This window comes from Drosophila eugracilis, unplaced genomic scaffold, assembly GCF_018153835.1.
Source record: "Drosophila eugracilis isolate 14026-0451.02 unplaced genomic scaffold, ASM1815383v1 contig_649, whole genome shotgun sequence".
NCBI classification, from domain to species: Eukaryota; Metazoa; Arthropoda; class Insecta; order Diptera; family Drosophilidae; genus Drosophila; species Drosophila eugracilis.
This window is the reverse complement of record NW_024573535.1, coordinates 427,373-446,693: the sequence shown is the minus strand read 5'-3', so window position 1 is coordinate 446,693 and position 19,321 is coordinate 427,373. Positions and strand designations below refer to the sequence as shown.

General features: G+C 37.6%; 1 protein-coding gene across 4 annotated transcripts in view; it reads left to right on the top strand.

The window, feature by feature from the left end:
- Nucleotides 1-19,321, top strand: part of LOC108103100 (low-density lipoprotein receptor-related protein 2) — a 156,828-nt gene that overhangs the window by 21,272 nt on the left and 116,235 nt on the right. For 2 of the 4 annotated variants that reach the window (XM_041819388.1, XM_041819387.1), the window contains exon 2: nt 10,764-11,390. In XM_041819388.1, coding sequence (XP_041675322.1) covers nt 10,997-11,390 — 394 coding nt within the window. In that variant the 5' untranslated portion in view covers nt 10,764-10,996. Of the gene's footprint in view, nt 1-10,162; nt 11,391-19,321 lie in introns of all 4 variants that reach the window. The other 2 variants (XM_041819386.1, XM_017208465.2) reach the window with 1 other exon arrangement.

Here is a 19,321-nt window from a genome sequence, read left to right as displayed (position 1 = left end):
AAGAATGAATCACCAAAAATAAACCAGAAATTTTTAGCAGAACTCCTTGCCATATTTTACTCATTTTACTCATTCTTAAATCACGATATCAAACCTTACTTTCCCCCCCTAAATGTTATCAAAAGTATTGCATTACGGAACTGCTTACAGAGTATCCCCTTAGCGGGGTGAATGATAAGCTAGTTCCTGAACATTTGCCGAGTCTGACTCCCAACATCTGGATATATATTTCAATGAATCAGGCGGAGGGCAAATTGTTTCCACTGACTTTTTTGTTACCTTACTGAGAAGCGCCAAGCCGTGATTAATTGTATGTGGATTTTGCAGCATGGGGCATGTATATACTATATATGGGGGCGTGGCCCATGAAAATGTGCGGCCATCAAATCGCATTAGGTTGCCAGGAATAAACAACAACAACAACAACAACAACATAAAGCTACAACAATCTAATTGCATTTGCACGCATTTTTCAAATCGTTTACATGGCATTCTAATGGATTTGATTTGATTTTCTAGATTCTGGTTTTTGCCACACCCCACTTCCCACTCTCCACTATCACTCTCCTCTATTGGCCATTTATTGTTTTGCCAACAAAAATTTTGATTGGATTTTGTTGTAAGAGAGCATAAAACCCTGAAATCGGTCTATACTATACGAGCGGTGTGTTGTCAATAAATTTGGTATTCGGATTTTCGTTATGCGATATGCGAGCCACTGTCGAGGCCAAAGCCATTCAAGTTCAATGTTGGCTAATAAAATATAAAAAAAAAACTAACTAGTTGGTAAAATATTTTTGGGAAATTTAAAGAAAACTTTTATTTTCAGTTTTTGCTTTAAAATAATTAAGGTTTCTTGAGGGAATATAAGGAAATTTTAGGTATAGTTACCTTGACTTGTTGGAGTTCCACTAAGTGATGAAGATGCTGAAGAGACTCTTTTCTTTGATATTTCTGGCTAATCTGAACATTATATTACAAATTTCCCAAAATGACAGTTCTATTTAAGATATTTAAGCTTAAAAATGATAAAGAACTTTTATTCTTAAAACAAGTTTGATATTGTACCCAAAATATAAAGAAATTGAATATAAATTTCCCTTTAACTGAGACATTTTGATTCAAATCTGTTTGGTTGCAAATCTCTTTAGGAAGTAACTTAACGCTTAAGTGGCACTTCCAGTTTCGAAAGCTAATCTAAATATTATATAACAAATTTCCCAAAATTACAGTTCTATTTAAGATATTTAAGCTTAAAAATGATAAAGGAACTCATGTGGATGTTAATTCTTAAAACAACTTTAATTTTGTACCCAAATAAAAGAAAAAATAAATACAAATTTCAAGATAAATTTCTCTTTAACTGATACATTTTGATTAACTGGAAATCTTTTTAGGAAGTAACTTTTAACTCTTTGAATTCCGATTTAAAGCCAATCTAAATATTATATAACAAATTTCCCAAAGTGTCAGCTCCATTTCAGATATTTTAGTTTAAAATTGATAAAGGAACTCATGTAGAGTTTTAACAACTTTAATTTTATACCAAGATTGAAGGAAATTGAATATACATTTCCCTTAAAATTATGCATTTTGATTATTGTTGAGTTTTTCCCGTTTGAGAGAAAAAGAAGTCCGGCTTGGTTGAGTAGATACAAAAATAATGATCATTATTCGATACTTCTGGCGACTGCAGAGATTACTATCGATACAAATTATACGCTAGAGATTACAGTTTCAATATTGATTCTTTGGCAATCTACAATATTTAAGGAGTAACTTTCGCTTAAGTGTCTCTTCCAATTCCAATTTAAAGCCAATCTGTAAATGATTTTTGAAATTCCTCATAAGTTCAACTCCATTTCAAAAGTTTCAATTTTAAAACTGATAAAGGCAGTCATGACTTATCTGGAAATTTGAAACTCTTTTGCCTGTTTATTATTTCAGTTTTTGGTTTTTCTTATGTATTACTTACAAACTCTTTCAGTTTTGATTTATTACCAGAAATTCAATAACGGGTATCAAGGCATTTTGCTAAATGAGACCCAGGAGTTTTGAAAAATAAATTAAATTAAAAAGAAGAAGTGAAAAGGCTTGTGCGATATTTATAAAAAGTCTTAGAAATGGAATATGTTTAAATATATTTCTTATCTTGCTATTTTCATGTTGTTACACATTAACACATGTTTTTTAATGTGCTTAATTTGTTATGAATTATTAAAAGCAATTCTTCTTAACATTATTAAAGGAATTAAATGAGGATTTTTTAAGGATTTTTTGAGGATTTTTTGAGGATTTTTTGAGGATTTTTTGAGGATTTTTTGAGGATTTTTTGAGGATTTTTGAGGATTTTTTGAGGATTTTTTGAGGATTTTTTTGAGGATTTTTGAGGATTTTTTTGAGGATTTTTTGAGGATTTTTTGATGATTTTTTGAGGATTTTGTGAGGATTTTTTGAGGATTTTTTTGAGGATTTTTTGAGGATTTGTTGAGGATTTTTTGATGATTTTTTTGAGGATTTTTTTGATGATTTTTTGATGATTTTTTGAGGATTTTTTTGAGGATTTTTTGAGGATTTTTTGAGGATTTTTTGAGGATTTTTTGATGATTTTTTGAGGATTTTTTGAGGATTTTTGAGGTAATAAGCTAGCTAAGCTAGTAAGCTAGCAGATATCCAAAAATACTTTAAAATTAGCTTACAAATATTTAAAATTATTAAATAAATAAGCAACCTTATTCTGCACTTTGATTTTTCCATGTATTTAGGATAGAAATATTTCGAATTAAATCTTCTCCAACCCTTTAACCTAAAAGCCACATGACATCCCTCAGATATAAACTCACATCTCCTTTTTTGCTGCTTAGAGTTTTGAGTTTTGAGTTTGACTTGCCGTCCATGGTCAGCTGAGCAATAGATCGTCATCTCTCCTCCTTGAAAGTCCCCCGATTCAATCAGAGCTTGCCCCTTTGCCACCGTTTCTGTTTTTTTTGTCGGTGCAACATTTTTATTATTGAAAATTGTTATTTTGCCAGCGAGCGAGAGAGAGAGAAGTTGAAATTGAAATTGGGCGCAGCTGGCTGGAACTGTAACTGCTCCTCCCTTTTTTTTCCCTGCAGCTCTTGGTTTTTCCAATTTTTGTTGTTTTTCTTTTTGCTTATTTTACATTTTTTTTTTGCAGACTTCACTGTAGCATATTTCCGCCTTGGCGGGCGGCTTCTGTCTATCTTCATTGGTAACTTTTTTTTTTTTTCGGGTGTGTCGGCTGTGTCGCACCTCTAAAAATCCAGTAGTGGCAAGAATTTGATGGGGGGAGGAGGAAAAATCTGTGAAAATCAGGAAAATGTACAACAGCAACAGACAACAAGATTCGACACTTCAGCTGGGCCTGGGCTGTCAAGTCAAGTCATCTCGACTCCAAAGTGAAGTCAAGTCCATTTCATTCCATCACTCTCGACACTGCAGCTCAGTTTCTGTGTGCCTATCTATTGGCTTTGGCTATGGCTTTCACTTTGAGCGCAGATTTTTTCCCATTTTCCGCTCACTAATTTTTCCGGATGCAGTTCGTCGTAGTCGTCGCCTCCCTCTGCCTCTGCCTCTGCTAATGCCCCTTCCTTCACCCTCAATTTTCCATCAGTATTGCCGTCTCTGGAGGCCTGCATCATTGCAACTTCCTTTTAAAAAGAAAAGCGGAGAGCTCGAAATTGACCTTTGTCTAGGGCCAAGAAAGGGCTACACTTGGAGAAAATTTATGGAATATTTCTTATGTTTAAGAATCTTATTTATAGTCTTAGAACTTGATATAAGTTTGATATGAAAATCAGTTTAAATTCAAAAATTATGTACAGAAATCTTTTTTATGCTCTTAAAGCAAACTTTTCTTTCGTATTCTTTCAGTGTAATCCCCCATTTTGCCCTCAAAATCTCCCCCTAACAATCTTTTTGTCATTTTGCCATTCTATTTGGACATTAATTATGCTAGTTGGTGCGTAAATTTCCGCTTCAGTTTTTGAAAAGAAGACCGAAATTGTTAAATGGGAAAATGCCAAGCCACCCACACGCCCTTCTGTGAGTTCTACATTTTCTTTTTTTTAGTTTTTCGTTTGCGGATAAATAAATCTTGAAATGACAGTTGAGCTATTATACTCATTATTATTATTATTGGCACTAATCTAGTGGCTGTTCGGCATGATTTGGCTTCTTTAACCGATTGCTGATTGTGATTAATGGCCTTGGATTTTGGATTTTGGTTTTCGGTTTTCAGTTTCGGACTTCAGTTTTCGGATGCGGTTCGCTGGTGCTCTGCGGACTCTCTCTCATTGGCCCTCGAGGGCTTCGGATCTATTATACGTTTTTGGTTTTAATTTATGGCTAGACATCGCACATATGGATGATATGGGATATATACGTTCAACTTCGATATCGATACAGCGATGCCGTGTGAAAACAAAAGCGAAACTCTATAGCTTAAGGCTGGAAAGCCATTTAATGCCAGGCACCAGCGATGTGCTGTCACTCACTCACTCACTCATTCGGTGAGTCAGTCATTCAGTCATTCAGTCAGTCAGTCAGTCAGTCCTTCAGTCAGTCAGTCAGTCAGTCAGTCAGGCAGTCAGCCATTCAGTCAGTGGGCAAAAGTTCAAAGGGCATAAGCACCTCAACGGATTCCCCACACTCCAGCGTTTTCACCAACAAATTGAGTGCACAGAAAAGGGATAATCGTGCCGAAAAGCCCCGAAAGGTTTTCCACCGTCTCATCCCTTTCCCTTTTCCCCCAAAAACTCAACAAAAAAAATATAAAAAAAAAACATAACAGAACAGAGGAAATCTTCGATTTCTGTTACGAATTTTTCGCTTTTCGTTCGCCAGAGCTCAAAGGAGAGTTAAATGCGGAGTCTATTCGAAGAATTTTGGTGTTTGTGCAGCCAAAAGAAAGTAAAACGCCCGGAAACAGACAGCCACGAAAAATATGTAGAATAAAGTTGGGAATGTTAGTATAAAGACTATAGGAAGACTCTTACAAATCACTTAAAAATTATATAAAAAATAATAATAATTAAAACAAAAAACTAAAGGGAAACTATTGTCTTTATCAAGCTACATCGATGAGTAATCTTTAAACTTAAATCATAATTTTTCTTAGAACGAAACAAGAGAAAATCCAACTTTACAGATATTTAATATCTATATAACCCCTTTACCAAAAAGTCATATATACCCCACTTTACAAAGTGAACCATATAAATATCAGTTGGATATATAACTGCTTGTGTGTGGCAAGCGAAAAATGGCAATGTCCAAAAGTGGCAAAAGGGATTTCTGGCCCTGGCTGGCTGGCTGGCTGTTGGTAGCCCCCTTCGTCACTCCTTTTGCCAATCTGCCCTTGGGCCCGAAAATTGAAATCGAAGCCGTAAAGCAGCGGCAAAGGGATCGGATATAGGTATCGTGGGGTATCGGTTACAGGGGTGCCTGGAAAAAGAGCTCAACCCAAACACCAAGGAAATACAATAAAAATATTTACCATTGTCGTCGCGCAGGTGAGTCGTTGTGGCGGCAGAAGGGTTAAGAGGGGGGGGGCCTAACAGGGGTTAAGCGAGGGTAGTCGGAAGTTAAGGGTGGTGGGGAGTTGCTCTACCTCCCTTTTTCATTGGCCAACGAAAAAACATCGTAATAAATAAATGAAAATGACGAGGGCAATTGATTTATGTTGCCGTTGCATAACTTTTATGCAGCACTGTGTGCGAGTGGAATTAGATTTATTTCTGGCTCTTTTCCATTTTACCTTTCAAGCGGAATTACCTTAATGTTATCAGCCGAATACTTTTTACTCCAGGCAAATGATTTTTCCGCTTTTCTTTTTTATCCAAGCAAAGTATTTTCTTGAATGTGTTTTTTGAGTTTATCTTTGATCAATTTGGGGATTTAAATTACAAAAAAGGGGGAAAGAAGAAGCTATCTAGTTTTGCTGTCTTTCTTTGCAGTTAACTCTTCCGCTTGTCTCTCTGCTGAGTTGGCCAAAACCTCTTGGCCGTATGCGAACGCAGCTAGAAAACTGCGAGCCGTTTACATACATATTTATATGGCCATATGCAGATATATATAAACTTCACCCATTAACACAGTTTTCACTCGGATATTTAACCCAAATAACAGAAACCCAGAGAGACAGAAGACAGAAGACAGAAGACAGAAGGCGAAAGAGCAAAGAAAAGCTGAAGAATGAAACAGCAAAAGTCGTCACAACGTCAAGAAAAACGAATCAGTCGAAGAAAGAGGAATTTCTTAGAACTTGCGAAAAAAATGGGTAAAAAAGTCTGGCTTAAAAGAAGACCAAGCCAAGAAGATCCCAAAGGGGGCGAAAAAAATGGGCTGATTCAAGTCGAATGCGGCGCCGCAAAGTCACTCTACCTGTTTTTTTTTCATGGCCCATGCACTGAGGGAAATGTTTGGAGTTTTGGAGATGCCAAAAAAGTGATTTTTATGATTTTTTTAATAATTATTAGTAGGATTTTCCTTTATTTTAAACTCGATTAAAAAGTTAAGTTAACGAAAAATTTATAAAACATAACTGAAGAATATAATTTCGATCTTTACTTCTTTAATCTCTCAAAATTTTCCTGGAAAATTTCAATCTGCACATCCAGAATGTCTTTCATTTTCCCTGGCACCTTTTTATCTCCTGTCGGTGCATGCGAAAAACGCTGGAAAGCCATTGAATTTTTAGCCCCGATTTGTCAAAAGCAGAACCAACCAGAAAAAAAACGAAAGAAAGAAAAGAAGTCGCCCTCCTCTTACAATTTCCCCTATTTTTCCCCCTATTCGCAAAACGCAAATCTCGCAATGAAAGCATATCAAAGCCAGAACACACGAAACAATGATGAATCAAGGTGAGAAGCGGGAAAACAGTGAAGATGGGGCAAAATGGGACGGTGGAAATTTTTCGCTGACTAGTTGCTGCCCAGAGCCGGAGGAAAACTCAAAGCTCGGCGGGGTCGGTGACGTATCAACCTCCATCAACATTTAGTTGACAATGGCAGAAGGTCAAAGAAAAAAAAAAAGAAGAGAAGCTGAAGCTGAAGCTGAAGAAAAAAAAATCAACGGAAAATGGGAAATTGGTTGGATTTTTTTTTTTCCAATTGAATATTTCAATTTATGTCTGGGCGGAATACAAAAGAGGGAAAAGCTTTTGCCTTTGAGCGCTGTGTGCAAAATTAAAGCAGAAAGTTTCAAAATAAAAATAGGAAGTTTTTCGGCATTTTATTCATGCGGATTTTTCGGGCTTAATTGTTTATCTTTGGCAAGAGAAAATATGTTTGTGGAAAATTTTTATTCAAATAGAAAATATTTATCCACAAAAGGTGTTTTATATTTTTATCGCTATGCTGAATATGAAATTTTTGGATAATTTTACATAAAAAGTATTTAAGGTTTAAGCTCTCTTTAAATCAAGAAAATCCTGATTATTTTTTTCTAAGAACCCCCAAAGATTTTCTCACTACACCTCAGCTTTGGTGTCAGCCAATTCCCGTTACGAAACGCTTTTCCTTTTTCACCCCAGCTCTTCTTCAATTTGTCATTTATTTTCCGCTTTATTTCCTCACCCTCGAGCCCAAATGCTTTTCCTTAATGTGAAACAAAATTTAAATATTTCAATTGAGTTTCCCTGCTGTTGGCAACTTTTCCCTACTTTGGAGTATATTTTATGGCATTATTTTTATTTATTATTGGCTTGTCTGCCGGCTCTCCTTTCGATTGTTGTAAATTTTTATTTATATTTATTTTTGCTTATTTTTTGTTGTTGTTGTTGTTGTTTTTTTTTTATCATATTTCATATTCCTGACATAATGCGCACCTGATGCCCGAGCCGCGTGTGGCCAATTGGCCAAAAACATTTTGTGGTGCCTTCTTTGGATGTCTTATAGCCGCCTCCCTTTTGGGTTTTCCCTTGCTCTACTTTTCATTTTTTTTTTATTTTTGGATTTTTCCTAAGAGCTTTTCAGCGCGAACATTAGCGGGTTTCTGGCCTGTGAGCGGGCAGGCAGAGTGCAATAAATCCAGATCCAAAAAATGATTTTCTGGGGGAGCCGGGCTTAGGGATGGTCGCGTGATTGGATCGTTAGGCAGGTCACCATCATCCTTCTGGCCCCATGAACCATTTCAATTTCAAGTTATGACGATGTCCTACGAGTACTAAGAGTACAGTCACCCCCCTCCATTTTCCCTACTTTTCTCATTTCCCCCCCTTCCCCCAGCCACTCTTGTGTTTGCGGCCATTTTCGAAAATGGCTTTGGCAATTTCTTGGTTGCCGCGTAATGAAAACGGACAGGTGTGCACGGCCTGGCCAAAAAGAGAGACAGAGAGAGAGGGAAGAAAAAAAAGGAAAGGCCCCCCGCCCCTCCATCAATATGCCACCTTCTATCATCACACACACACACAGCGCTCCCTGCGGCTTCTGCTGATTCGCGTAACTTTTCATTTGCGCAGCGAAATGTCGCAGATGACGATGGGCCATGGGCTAAATACTGATGTCGATGATAGCCCATCGCCCCGCATAGGCAATGTCGGGATTTTCTCTGAAAAATTTTCCTGCATTTTCCTATCGACTTGCATGGCAGAAGGCGGCGTGCAAGTGATTTTTCAACAGAGCCTAAGGAAATGGGCGAAATTGGTATGTTTATGTTTGAAATTTTCGAGATTTGTTAACAGATTTTCAGGGGCTTAGATGGATTTTTTCTTTAGCAATATGAAAGGAAAATTGCAGTTTCACATTAAAGGGATTTCTAATAACCAAAGAGTTTTCCTTTTCTTTTTGTTAGTATTTATAATTTAGCCTTATTTGAAAATTCCTTAAGAAATTACCTTTTTACTTACTCTCATTTTCCGCCTTATTAAAATTCCTTTAAGCTGTTGACAATTTATATAATGTTTTTCCTTCCTTTCCTTTCGGCGCCTCGAGTGCATTTCATCTTTGACCCCAACTCTTGCTCTGTGTCTCTGCATTGGTTTTTCCTCTTTTGTTTTCCATTTTCTATTTGCCATTTTCTCATTTCGTTTTTGTTTTTTCCCCTCCCTCAAGTTTTTCTTTCTTTTTTTTTTTTTTGCAATTTTGTGCGCCTAAGCTTGGCGTGCGTGAGCTTTTGTGTGTGAAAACAGGTTTCACTGATTTTCAATTTCAATTGTCTAATACCGACTGTGTGTGTGTGTATGGATGGGTGTGTGTGTGTGTGTTTTTTGTGCCATTTTTATTTGCGCACATTAGCAATTTCTTTTGTTGACTCGTTGGCATCGTCGGGCCTACTCCTCAGTCTGACCTAACCGCAAGCGAGGCAAGCAGGCAGGCAGTCAGTCAGGCTGGCAGCCTCATTGTTGTTATACCCCCTAAACCACCTCCACCCCCTCTTGGGTTTTCTTTTCACCCTCCGCCGAGATGATGATGTGCGTGATTTTCCACAGGCCTCTCAACTCCCCCACCCCCCCTAACCGAAAAAAGCCCAGCCCAGCACAACCTTCATACTATGATCTCCGCCAGCCATTGTATTTGATTGTTGCTCATTTTTTAATACTTTACTTCTTATTTATTTCGCATCCACGTTTTTCCAGCAGCATCTCTTCTTTTTCACTTTTTTCTGCTTTGCTTTCGCTTCGTCGAGCAATTCATTTGTGCTTTAATTTAATGTAATCTGCTCAATGTTCTATTTTCTTCCTACTCTCCACCTTGCTTTCTTCTTCTCCGCGCTCCTTCTTTCTTACCGTTTCGTTCTCGTTTCGTTCTTCTTTCGCTTTCGATGCGGTAATGCCACTCGATTCCAAGTCTCCACAATCTCCACAATCTCCACAATCTCCACAGTCTCCAACAGTCTCCAAATTGTATTAACAGTTAATGCCGCTGGCGAGCAAGAGGAATATCGCAGAAAGAGTTGCATAATATTTGTGATAAGTGAGCGAAATTAGAACTATGATTAAGTTTAATTAGTAATAACTAAAGTTAAAACTGTATCATGTTGGCTTAATTCAAAAACAAAGCCAAAGGCCAACGTTATATTGAAAATTCTTGATTGAAAACTTTCCCCTAACTAATCGCACTTCACTTAATACATAATTGGAAAATACTCTGGAAAAACATTTTGCTAACTTTTGCCCAACCATTTTCTCTCTTCTTTGCAGGATTGCAGTGTGAAAAACTCCAAGGGATATGCAATTTTCTTATCAAACGAAAAAGCCAGCAATATCAGCCGACAAGATGCCATCGCCATCGCCATCTCCCTCGCACCATATTAATTTTTATTTTTCAAGTGTCTGAAATACAACAACCAACGAAATAAAAAAGAAGAAGAATTATATACATATAAAAAAAAAAAATAGAAAGAAAAACGTAAATACGAAAAAGAAAATCGCGGGGAAGAGCTGAGAAGGAGAAAAGTTTAAAGACGCCGAAGGCAAAAGTTCACATAAAGCAGCCGAAAAAAGTTTTTCAATTATTGTAAAAAGTGTTAAAAAGATAGGGCCAACGCGTGCGAGCGAGCGAGCGAAAGAGCGGCTAGAGTGCGAGCGAGACAGCCAGCAATTATCTTTCATAAGCAAAAAAGTTTAGCAGGCAAAAGAGCAAACGGAACGAAGACGAACGGGCTGACGGGCCGATGGGGGGAATTAAATTTAATTAATTGCTCTTTCAAGTGCCACCACCCCCCTCTGCGGCCACGCCCCTTTTTCAAAATAAATTACAAATATTAAACGCGTTAATTTTCCGCTTATTTCATTAAAGCAGCCCACAAAAACATAAAAAAAAAAAAAAACCAAAAAGAATTCAAAGAAAAGGAATAAAGAAAGCAAGCTAGCAGAGCGGGAAATCTTAAAAAACAAAACGAAGCAAACAGAAGTGCGGTGTGCGGAGAAGAGGTTACCAGAGGGTCACCAAAGAACCCGAAAATCCAAAACCCTTAACCCTTAGACCAAAGGATAAGGAGGGGAGAAGCCAGCGAAGCGATCAACGAACCAAAAATGAATCCGACGCCCGTGGGCATTGGATTCGGATTTGGTCGCAAGCCGCCCAATAAGGCCAGAATGCGTTCCCGCTGGCGGCCACCGGCCACGACAACCCTGCTGACCTCTGACCCCGCCGCCATTGGCGACACTCATGCCGCCGATCCGCTGCAGGTCACAGAGGTCGCCGTGCCGTCATCCTCTTCGCCCATTGGCGGCGATCGCCATCCACAGAACCACAGCAGCAGCATTGAGCCAAGGCTGCTGCAGAACCACCAATCACAGCACCACCGCCAGCGCGGCCAGTTGACAACCCTGGCGCTGCTGCTACTGGCCCTTGTGGCCCTCAGCAACCTGGAAACCCTGCTAGCCGTGCGCACCGAAGGACCACGCAACCGCCATGGATCACCAGGTTAGTCTTGTTTACGAGTATAAAAGTGATTAGATATATGTATTGGGTTAAAATAGAAATCTGAAATAAAAAACCGAAATTAGGGAATAGATTATATATATCTATTAAGAAAGCATTTTGAAATTCGGACACTAAATAAATGATAAAAATCAAGAAAGAAATCAAATAGATAAAAACCTTTTATAGAAATATCAACAGTGACATCTTAAGCTATTCCTAAAGTTTATCCTTAAATGTCAATTTGAATTATAAATTGAGATTCATTATTTATAAATGTAGGCCAATGGCTTTAATTTAAAATTCCAAACATTTGCCTAACCCATCCTTTTGGCAAAACACATAAAATGTCATTGATCCCCCTTTTGCTTTGACTGGGAACACATTCCTCTCGAATTCCCCGGCATGTTTGACTTATAAATTAGGGGGACTTTGTGACTTTTTCCCACTCGCCCTTCTCCGCTGGTTGCTGTGGAAATTGCATTTCCTTAATCTGCTGCCGCTGCCACTGCCACTGCCTACATATATTGATTAGCACTTCACACCAGCAAATTAATGCACAAAGCGGCCTGCTCTTGTGTGAGTGTGGCGGTAACTGCTCGTGTCACTTGAAAATCTTGCCCGCAGCATGACCAACATTTCATCTCATACCCATGCCACTGCCCCACCCCCTACTCATCCGCCTTGATTCCAAAATTATGAGTGCCACAAGGGGGGGAACGGTTTCGGGGGCGGGGAGGTGAAACCCGGGGAAGACAATCGAAAGAAAGCCGAGTCAGCCCGCAAAACCAAAACTGAATGTATAAAAAAAGAAAAAGACACTGAGATTCAGCTGAGCTGGGCATGGGGAGGGCAAAACAAAAAATTAATAAAATTACAAAAATTGTTACAGACCGAAAACAAAAGCCAGACAACAAAAACGAAAAAGAATAGGTGAAGCAAATAAAAAATTGAGGAAAATCCAGTGCGGAGTGAGAGAAAAGCAAATCCCTCGCCGCATTCCCCGCAAATTCTTCGCGGTGGCTTTTGATTTCTGCTGGCAATACAGGGTATCAAAGATATAAGAATTCTAGCTTAATAGTTATTGGGAAATTAAGTTATAGAGGAATTTATCAAGTGAAAGCACATCTAACTATTTAAAAAATCGTAAAATTAGTTAATTAACTATATAAATAGACATTGAAGGGGAATTTTTAGTTTTGCAACAATTTGTGTAAAAAACTTCTTAAAAATCGGGGAATGCATTAACGTTTTTATAGAAATATATTTAACATTTTTATGGTATTTCCCAACAAGATTTGTATATCCGCATTTTACATTGTTTCTTAAATGCAGGTCTAGGGAAAACCATTTAATTATCATTCTAAATTCTAATTCCTGGAAATTCGATTAATGTCATGTAAATCAATATTTCTTGCTTACAAAATTGTTATTAAAATCATTTAATATTCTTATTTGCAAGCGAATCATTCGCCAATTTAAGTGCTAGAAATTAAAGGTAATAATACTGGTTTAGGGTCATAAAATAGCTTTTAGGTATAATTTATAAACCTTTTCTAAGCAAGTTTGTCTAAGATGGTAATGGCCCTTTTCTAGCTACTATATTCCTACAGCAGTAGTTATAAAAACCTAAAGTTTATGAGCTGCAATAGGCTAAAATGTTGCATGCAACATTGTTTAAAAACCAGAAGCAAAGTTGAACATTTTTGCAATTACAAAGATGGTTTTATAACATTTTTAGTTTAGGTTATAAAAAGATTTTTATAGGCATTCTTAGTATATTTCTTATTAACTTCATTAAGTCCTAAGCTAGGGTATCCCCAATTCGTTACCCCATCGACCTGCCACTTGTCTATAGTTGTTATTGCTAGTGTAGTCGTCGCTGTTGTTGCTAGTGCTGCCAGAAATTATGAATCAGGAAGTCTTAATAAGCGCAATTTCAAGTCGTTAGTCACACAAAGTAGAAAAAATGCTGGAAGCTCTCGAGCCACGTCTTTGCCAGTGCTCTGAATTCTTATTTTTTGTTCAGTTTTTTTTTTTTGTATATATATTTTTTCAACGCTCTCACACGAACTCACATCGGACTATTAGCGCCTGTATATATATAGTAGGATGGGGACTATACGGAATACCATACTTTATATATGGGGGCGGTCATTTTGCAGTTGTTGTTGTTGGTGTTGTTGGTTTTTCTGTGTTGCCGTTGATTTTAATTAAGTGAAACGTTTTAATGTGCGCCACAGATTTTCAGATTTTCTGCCCTTGATGCAGGCAGTTGGGGAATGGTCGGTCTTTCATGGGCAACTACAACGAGTATTTACTGTTTGTGGATGTGTAGGTGGTGTGTGTGTGTGTGTGTGTAAAATAGAGTAAGAACGAAGAAATGTGTAAACAGTAAATGTCAAGACAAGCGATCAAATTGCTTATTAAACCAAATGAAAAATGACCAGGAAAATGAGTAGTGGAAAGGCGGTGTCCGGACTTAAGCTATTTTAAGCCTAACTGGGCGATGGTCTACCTTAAATTGGATTTGTGGAAAAGCCCATGGGGAATTAGGCAAATGTCATATAATTCACAAGATAATCCGTTTTAAAGAAACAAAAACATTTTTCATTCAACGCTTTTAGCCGGCTGTCAGCCAGCTGTCAGTTAATGCCTTCTGATTCGCCGCTTGGCTAATCGATTATTGTGACCAAAACTCTTAAATATTCATCGGATTTTATGATAATATAATAAAAAAACATTGAATTTAATCTCCTCTCTTTAAATGATTTAAGTTTAGCTCGTTTTTAGACTAACTTAATGTTGTAAACTTGCACTGAACTTTGCTTTTTTCCAAGTTTAATTCATGTGACAGATATGACGAACTTTCTCGGTTCTTTCACTTTTCTCAATCTTTCCCTTTCTCCGATAAAGCTGCGATTCCCTTGCTCACTCGACATATATATATAGATATATATGTATGTATATACTTCAAAGATATATCAGTGAGAGGGCCAACAATTGCAATACAAAGTCATTTAATGCAATTTGCTGATTGCGCTTGGCTGCTGATGCTGATGTTGCTGCCGTAGCTGTTGGTGATGTTGCTCGTGTTGCTCGTGTCGTTCTTGTTGCTGATGTACCTTTTGACATTTGAGCAGTGCTGCTGCAGTTGCTGCTGCTGCTGACAATGCAACTCTCCCACAGTGTGACGCACACTTCCGTGTCCCCCGAGGCTCGAAATGCCCCCTGTAGTTCCTATTCAAAGTGCAAAAGCCAAAGGCTGAAGAAATGGCTTTAATGGCATTTAATAAACATGGCACAAACAAAATTTTCAGCAGGGAGGTGGACATGGTAGCAGGGGTCTCTGTAAAGTAGAGGGGGCAGAGAAGGGGATGCCTCATAACAACCGGCAACCGGATTCAAATTCCAGTTTCAATATGACGCCGATGTTGATGTTGCTGCTGCTGATGCTGATGCTGCTGTTGATGATGAGCCAGCGAGAGAATGCCGCATTTTGAAGGAGTCGCTTGCCTCATCATAATCATCATAATCAGCCCCATGATCATCATCATCATCATCATTATTATTATGCATTATCATTATCGCGAATGTGCTAGTTACAGAGTGACACCCATTTCAATGCAATACAACGCACTGCAAGCTAAAGGCAATGAAGTTGACGACGATGTCGCCGGACTACCAACTTGATACCCTACAATTTTCAGATAGTCACGAATTTCGACAAGGTTCTTAGTGATCGAAATTGAAATGCATCCTTCGGTTTTAGGGTTTTTTAAGAAGAATTTTTACAATTATTTACATATTTTTGTATAAAATATTACTTAATTAATATTTTAAATGCTAAAAGTATTTTCTGGAAAAAACATATAAAAAATCATACAAAAACTTACACTGCCAAGAGCATTTCCCATTCGCTTTTCCTTCGCAGACGCAGCTGCAGCTCGTTTTCAGCCGCTTGTTGCTGTTGTCATTTGGCCTTTAATCACAGACGACGGCAGCAACATCAGCTGCAGCAACACCAGCAACATCAGCGGCAACCGCAGCATCAGCAGCCAAAGCCACTGGCACTGCTTCTTCTTTCCACTAACCAATACACTGCCAAGGCACTCACACAAAGGCAGTTGGCCAGTGGGTGGCTGTTGACCGCAAAGTTAATTGCAGTGTGTGTTGCAGATGCCTTTTGTTGTTGCAGTTGTAGTTGCTGCTGCTGCTGCTGCTGCCGCCTGATGTTGCTGCTGTTGCGGTCGCTTGGCCCGTTGCGGGCAAATAACTTTGCTAATACTTTGACCAACCCAAAAGGCTCTTGGCAAACTTTGCCACCAAAGGCAAACACACACAAGCTTACACTGCAAACAAATCAAGGCAACGAAAAGTGTCTTCTGTCCTGTCTTCTGTTTTAAAGTCTCCTTAACATTCTATATTAAGCTATAGGCAACAATAGTTATTACCAAAAGAGATACTAACCGAAGCAAGAACATTGAAATAATTACTCTTACTCTTTATGAAGTAACATATCCTAGTATTTTGACCGCAACTGTCAACTTTCGCCCAACCGTTTGGCAAATGTTCAATGCGCAACTGTCGCGGCCATTTAAATTGCATGCCAATGTCAATAAATATGCTCATTGCTGTATTCCGGTCTCAGCGATCTCGGTCGCCAAGGCGATCTGAAATCCCAGTCAATTTCTAGGCAAATCTAGCGGCTTTTCGCGTCCCTAACCCTCTTTACACCCCTTGCCGCCCCTTGCCATACAGTTGACAAGCTCAGGTGAAAACCAGTTCAAACTGCAATCTCCGAACGCAGTTGCATTCGCAGTCGCAGTGGCTGCCTCATGCTTGACTGCCTTTATTTTCATCTTTTTTTCCTCTGGCTAGCCGGCCGGCTCTAATTGTTGCCGTTGCTGCCAGAGTTGCCAACAGTTCAAATAAAATTGTAAAAGTTGTAAAAGTATTACAATTTAATTTCTTTTAAATAATATTGGTTTGAAAATATTTTATTAAAATTTAAGTATTAAAATGTTTATATAGCTTGGATATATATTGCATTTTTTATATTTATTTCTATAAATTTCTTTGAATATTTTTTAAAGTTCGCTGCTTAAATCCTTTGATTTAGAAATATATTAGAAGACTTCGCCCACTCTAATTTATTAAAAATGAAATAAATTTTTAAAATACAAACATATTTTAAGCTGTAAGGTAATTGAAGTTTATCAAAAAATCGGTCAAGTTATCATCTCTGATGTTTCTCGTTTTTATCACAATGATTCTGTGTTTTTGTTTTTGTTGCATTCTCCTCTTCTTTCGTCTCGCTTCGCAGAGCGAGAAAGAGAGATAGATGATCGCCGGTAATAACATCATAGGTCAGCCGGTCGTTTTTTGATTTTTGTTGTTCTCTTTATTTTATTTATTTTATTATGTCTCCCCCAACTACCCCGCCAGTGGTTTACCGTCTCATTCCCACAAAGGTATTTTTCAGCTATAAACAATTTTTTCCTCTTTGTTGTTGTTGCTCTTCAGCCTCGTTGTCTTTGCTGTTGTTGTTGCTGTTGCTGATTTCTTTATTGCTCGCCGTTTTGTTGTTGCCTCGCTGTGTATTTCTTTCTTTCATTTATTTATTTTTATTTTGCCTCTCTGTCACGCCCGGCAGGCTCCATCTCGCTCCCACTGACGTGCAGCATTTGGTGCCAGGCACCGGCGATCACCGTTTCAGGCAACAACAATAACAATCGACACACAACAACAAGGGCAACAATGACAGCAACAACAATTACAACAACACACAGGCAGACAGACAGACACAGGCATACATATACATCGTCAATCGTTACTCTGAGTGCATGTGCACTGTCTTCGGAGAGTGTGAACGAGATGGGGACAGATGGAGAGACACAGAGGCAATAAAGTGGACCAAAAAAACTACAGAAAGTGCATCTTATTCAGGATAAATGTCACCCTGATAAATTGAAATTTGCTTCTATGGGAAATATTTTATGTATTTAAAGTGTTAATATAAAGGTTTTTTTTTCAAAATTCTAGAATGATTCCTTAAAGAGGGGCAACTCTTCATTTGAGTGTTTCCTTTTTTTTCGATTTTTTATTGTATACTTAAGAATAGTCAACGGTCCACTCTACTGTATATCCTACACGGAACTATTAGAGGAATGTGTAGATTAAATGTAGATAACCTGGAAGAAATCTCGTCATCTCCGTGCAATTTTGTTGCAAAACGAATGGATGGCACTCATTAAAAAATCTATAATAACACATAACAAATACGATTTATTGTTAGGGATTGGAATAAACTAACTAGTTTTTGAGTATAACTCACAAAGAAATTGATATTAGTTAAAAACTAATCGAAAACAAAACAATAAATAGTATGAAACTAACAAGTATTTATGGCAATAAATAAATGTGAATATCAAGATACATAGCTTGAAAATGTTTTCTTAATTTTAAGTTTCCATTTCAGTTAGAAACCTATCATTGGCAATTTAAGCTTGACTTGGCCAAAAGTTTATTCCCCTCATTGCTTTTCGATTTATTTCTCAGCATTTTCAACGATTCATTTGAGGCCTTAATTGCAAAGCATTCAAATCCCAACCAATTAAGCCCTAGTCAAAGTGAATAAAACGAAAACGAAAATTCCGGGAAACCGACGGCGTAAAATGGAAACTCGTTTTAAATTCTCCTTTTCAATTTGGCCAGAGATTAAGTTACCTATTTATTAGTTTATTTGTTTCTCGTTTTAGCCGAGTGGGATTTTTCCAAAATGTTCCACAAAGTTCACTTAATTTGTGTGTGGCTCATAAATTCTTTACGAAATATTTTCGGTTTGCTTTGGCCTCGATTTTTTTCCTCCGAACATTTGCCAATGTTCATAGCGCATCTAAATGGAAAATTTCCTTTTTAATTTTTTTTTTTTTTTTTTTTTTGCGCAGCAGTTTTTACTTTTTGTCATTTCTGAGAGGGTGGGGAGGGGGGGAACAACACCTGGAAATGCTTTTGAATTTTGTAGTTTCCCTGCATTTAATTTAAATAAATACTGCAGGCGGATCGATAACGTTTCAATTATGGCAGCAAGGGGTAAACGAAGCCAAAGCATTTCGGTATTAGCGTTTTTGGCAACAGACATCAACCGCATGCCATGAATTTTTAAACAGCAACCAGAAGAATTTCCCCTACAATTTGTGTTTTTTTTTACAATTTACCAATTATTTTTCCGCATTTGTATTGGGTCGTAATTCCCTTCTAATTGACAGGCAAATCGGCCTCGACTACAAGTCGATCCTGATGTATCTGAGATTCCATGGAACGAATCGATTTGCCAAACGCTGTAATAACAAATAAATACTCGGAATCGCATTACAGTCTCCATCTGCGACCACAAAAGCGAAAGCCAGACGTACACAATAACGGAACATGTTTAATAAATAAATAAATAAATAAGTTGACTAATCAAGCACCGCGGAGAGTGAAGAGGTAGTTCGGGGTAAGAGCCTCAAATTCTCCGCTTCAAATTAATTATTTCTGATTATTACGCAATCCGGTTAGACTTGAGCCTTTGGGAGAATTTTGAATTTGTGATTTAATTCTCTATTTAAATATGTTGGTTGACAAGATGTTAGGTAATTATGGGAAATTAAGAGTATATAAAAAGTTGTTAAGCGATTTTAATAGGTTGACCTTGCGGTCTTGTCTTACTTATGATTTAGTTAATATTATTACAGATAATGAAAATTTCCCCTATTAAAAATATTTACAAGGCTTAAAAAGGACTTAAATTACAGATATAATTTAATTTTTCCAGAAATATTTTTCAAAGTTTATTCTTTAACTTAATGTTAATCAATAGGTTCCATCATAGTTGCTGTAAATAAATTAAAACATCTTTAAAGTGATGTTTAAAGATGTTTTTATAACAG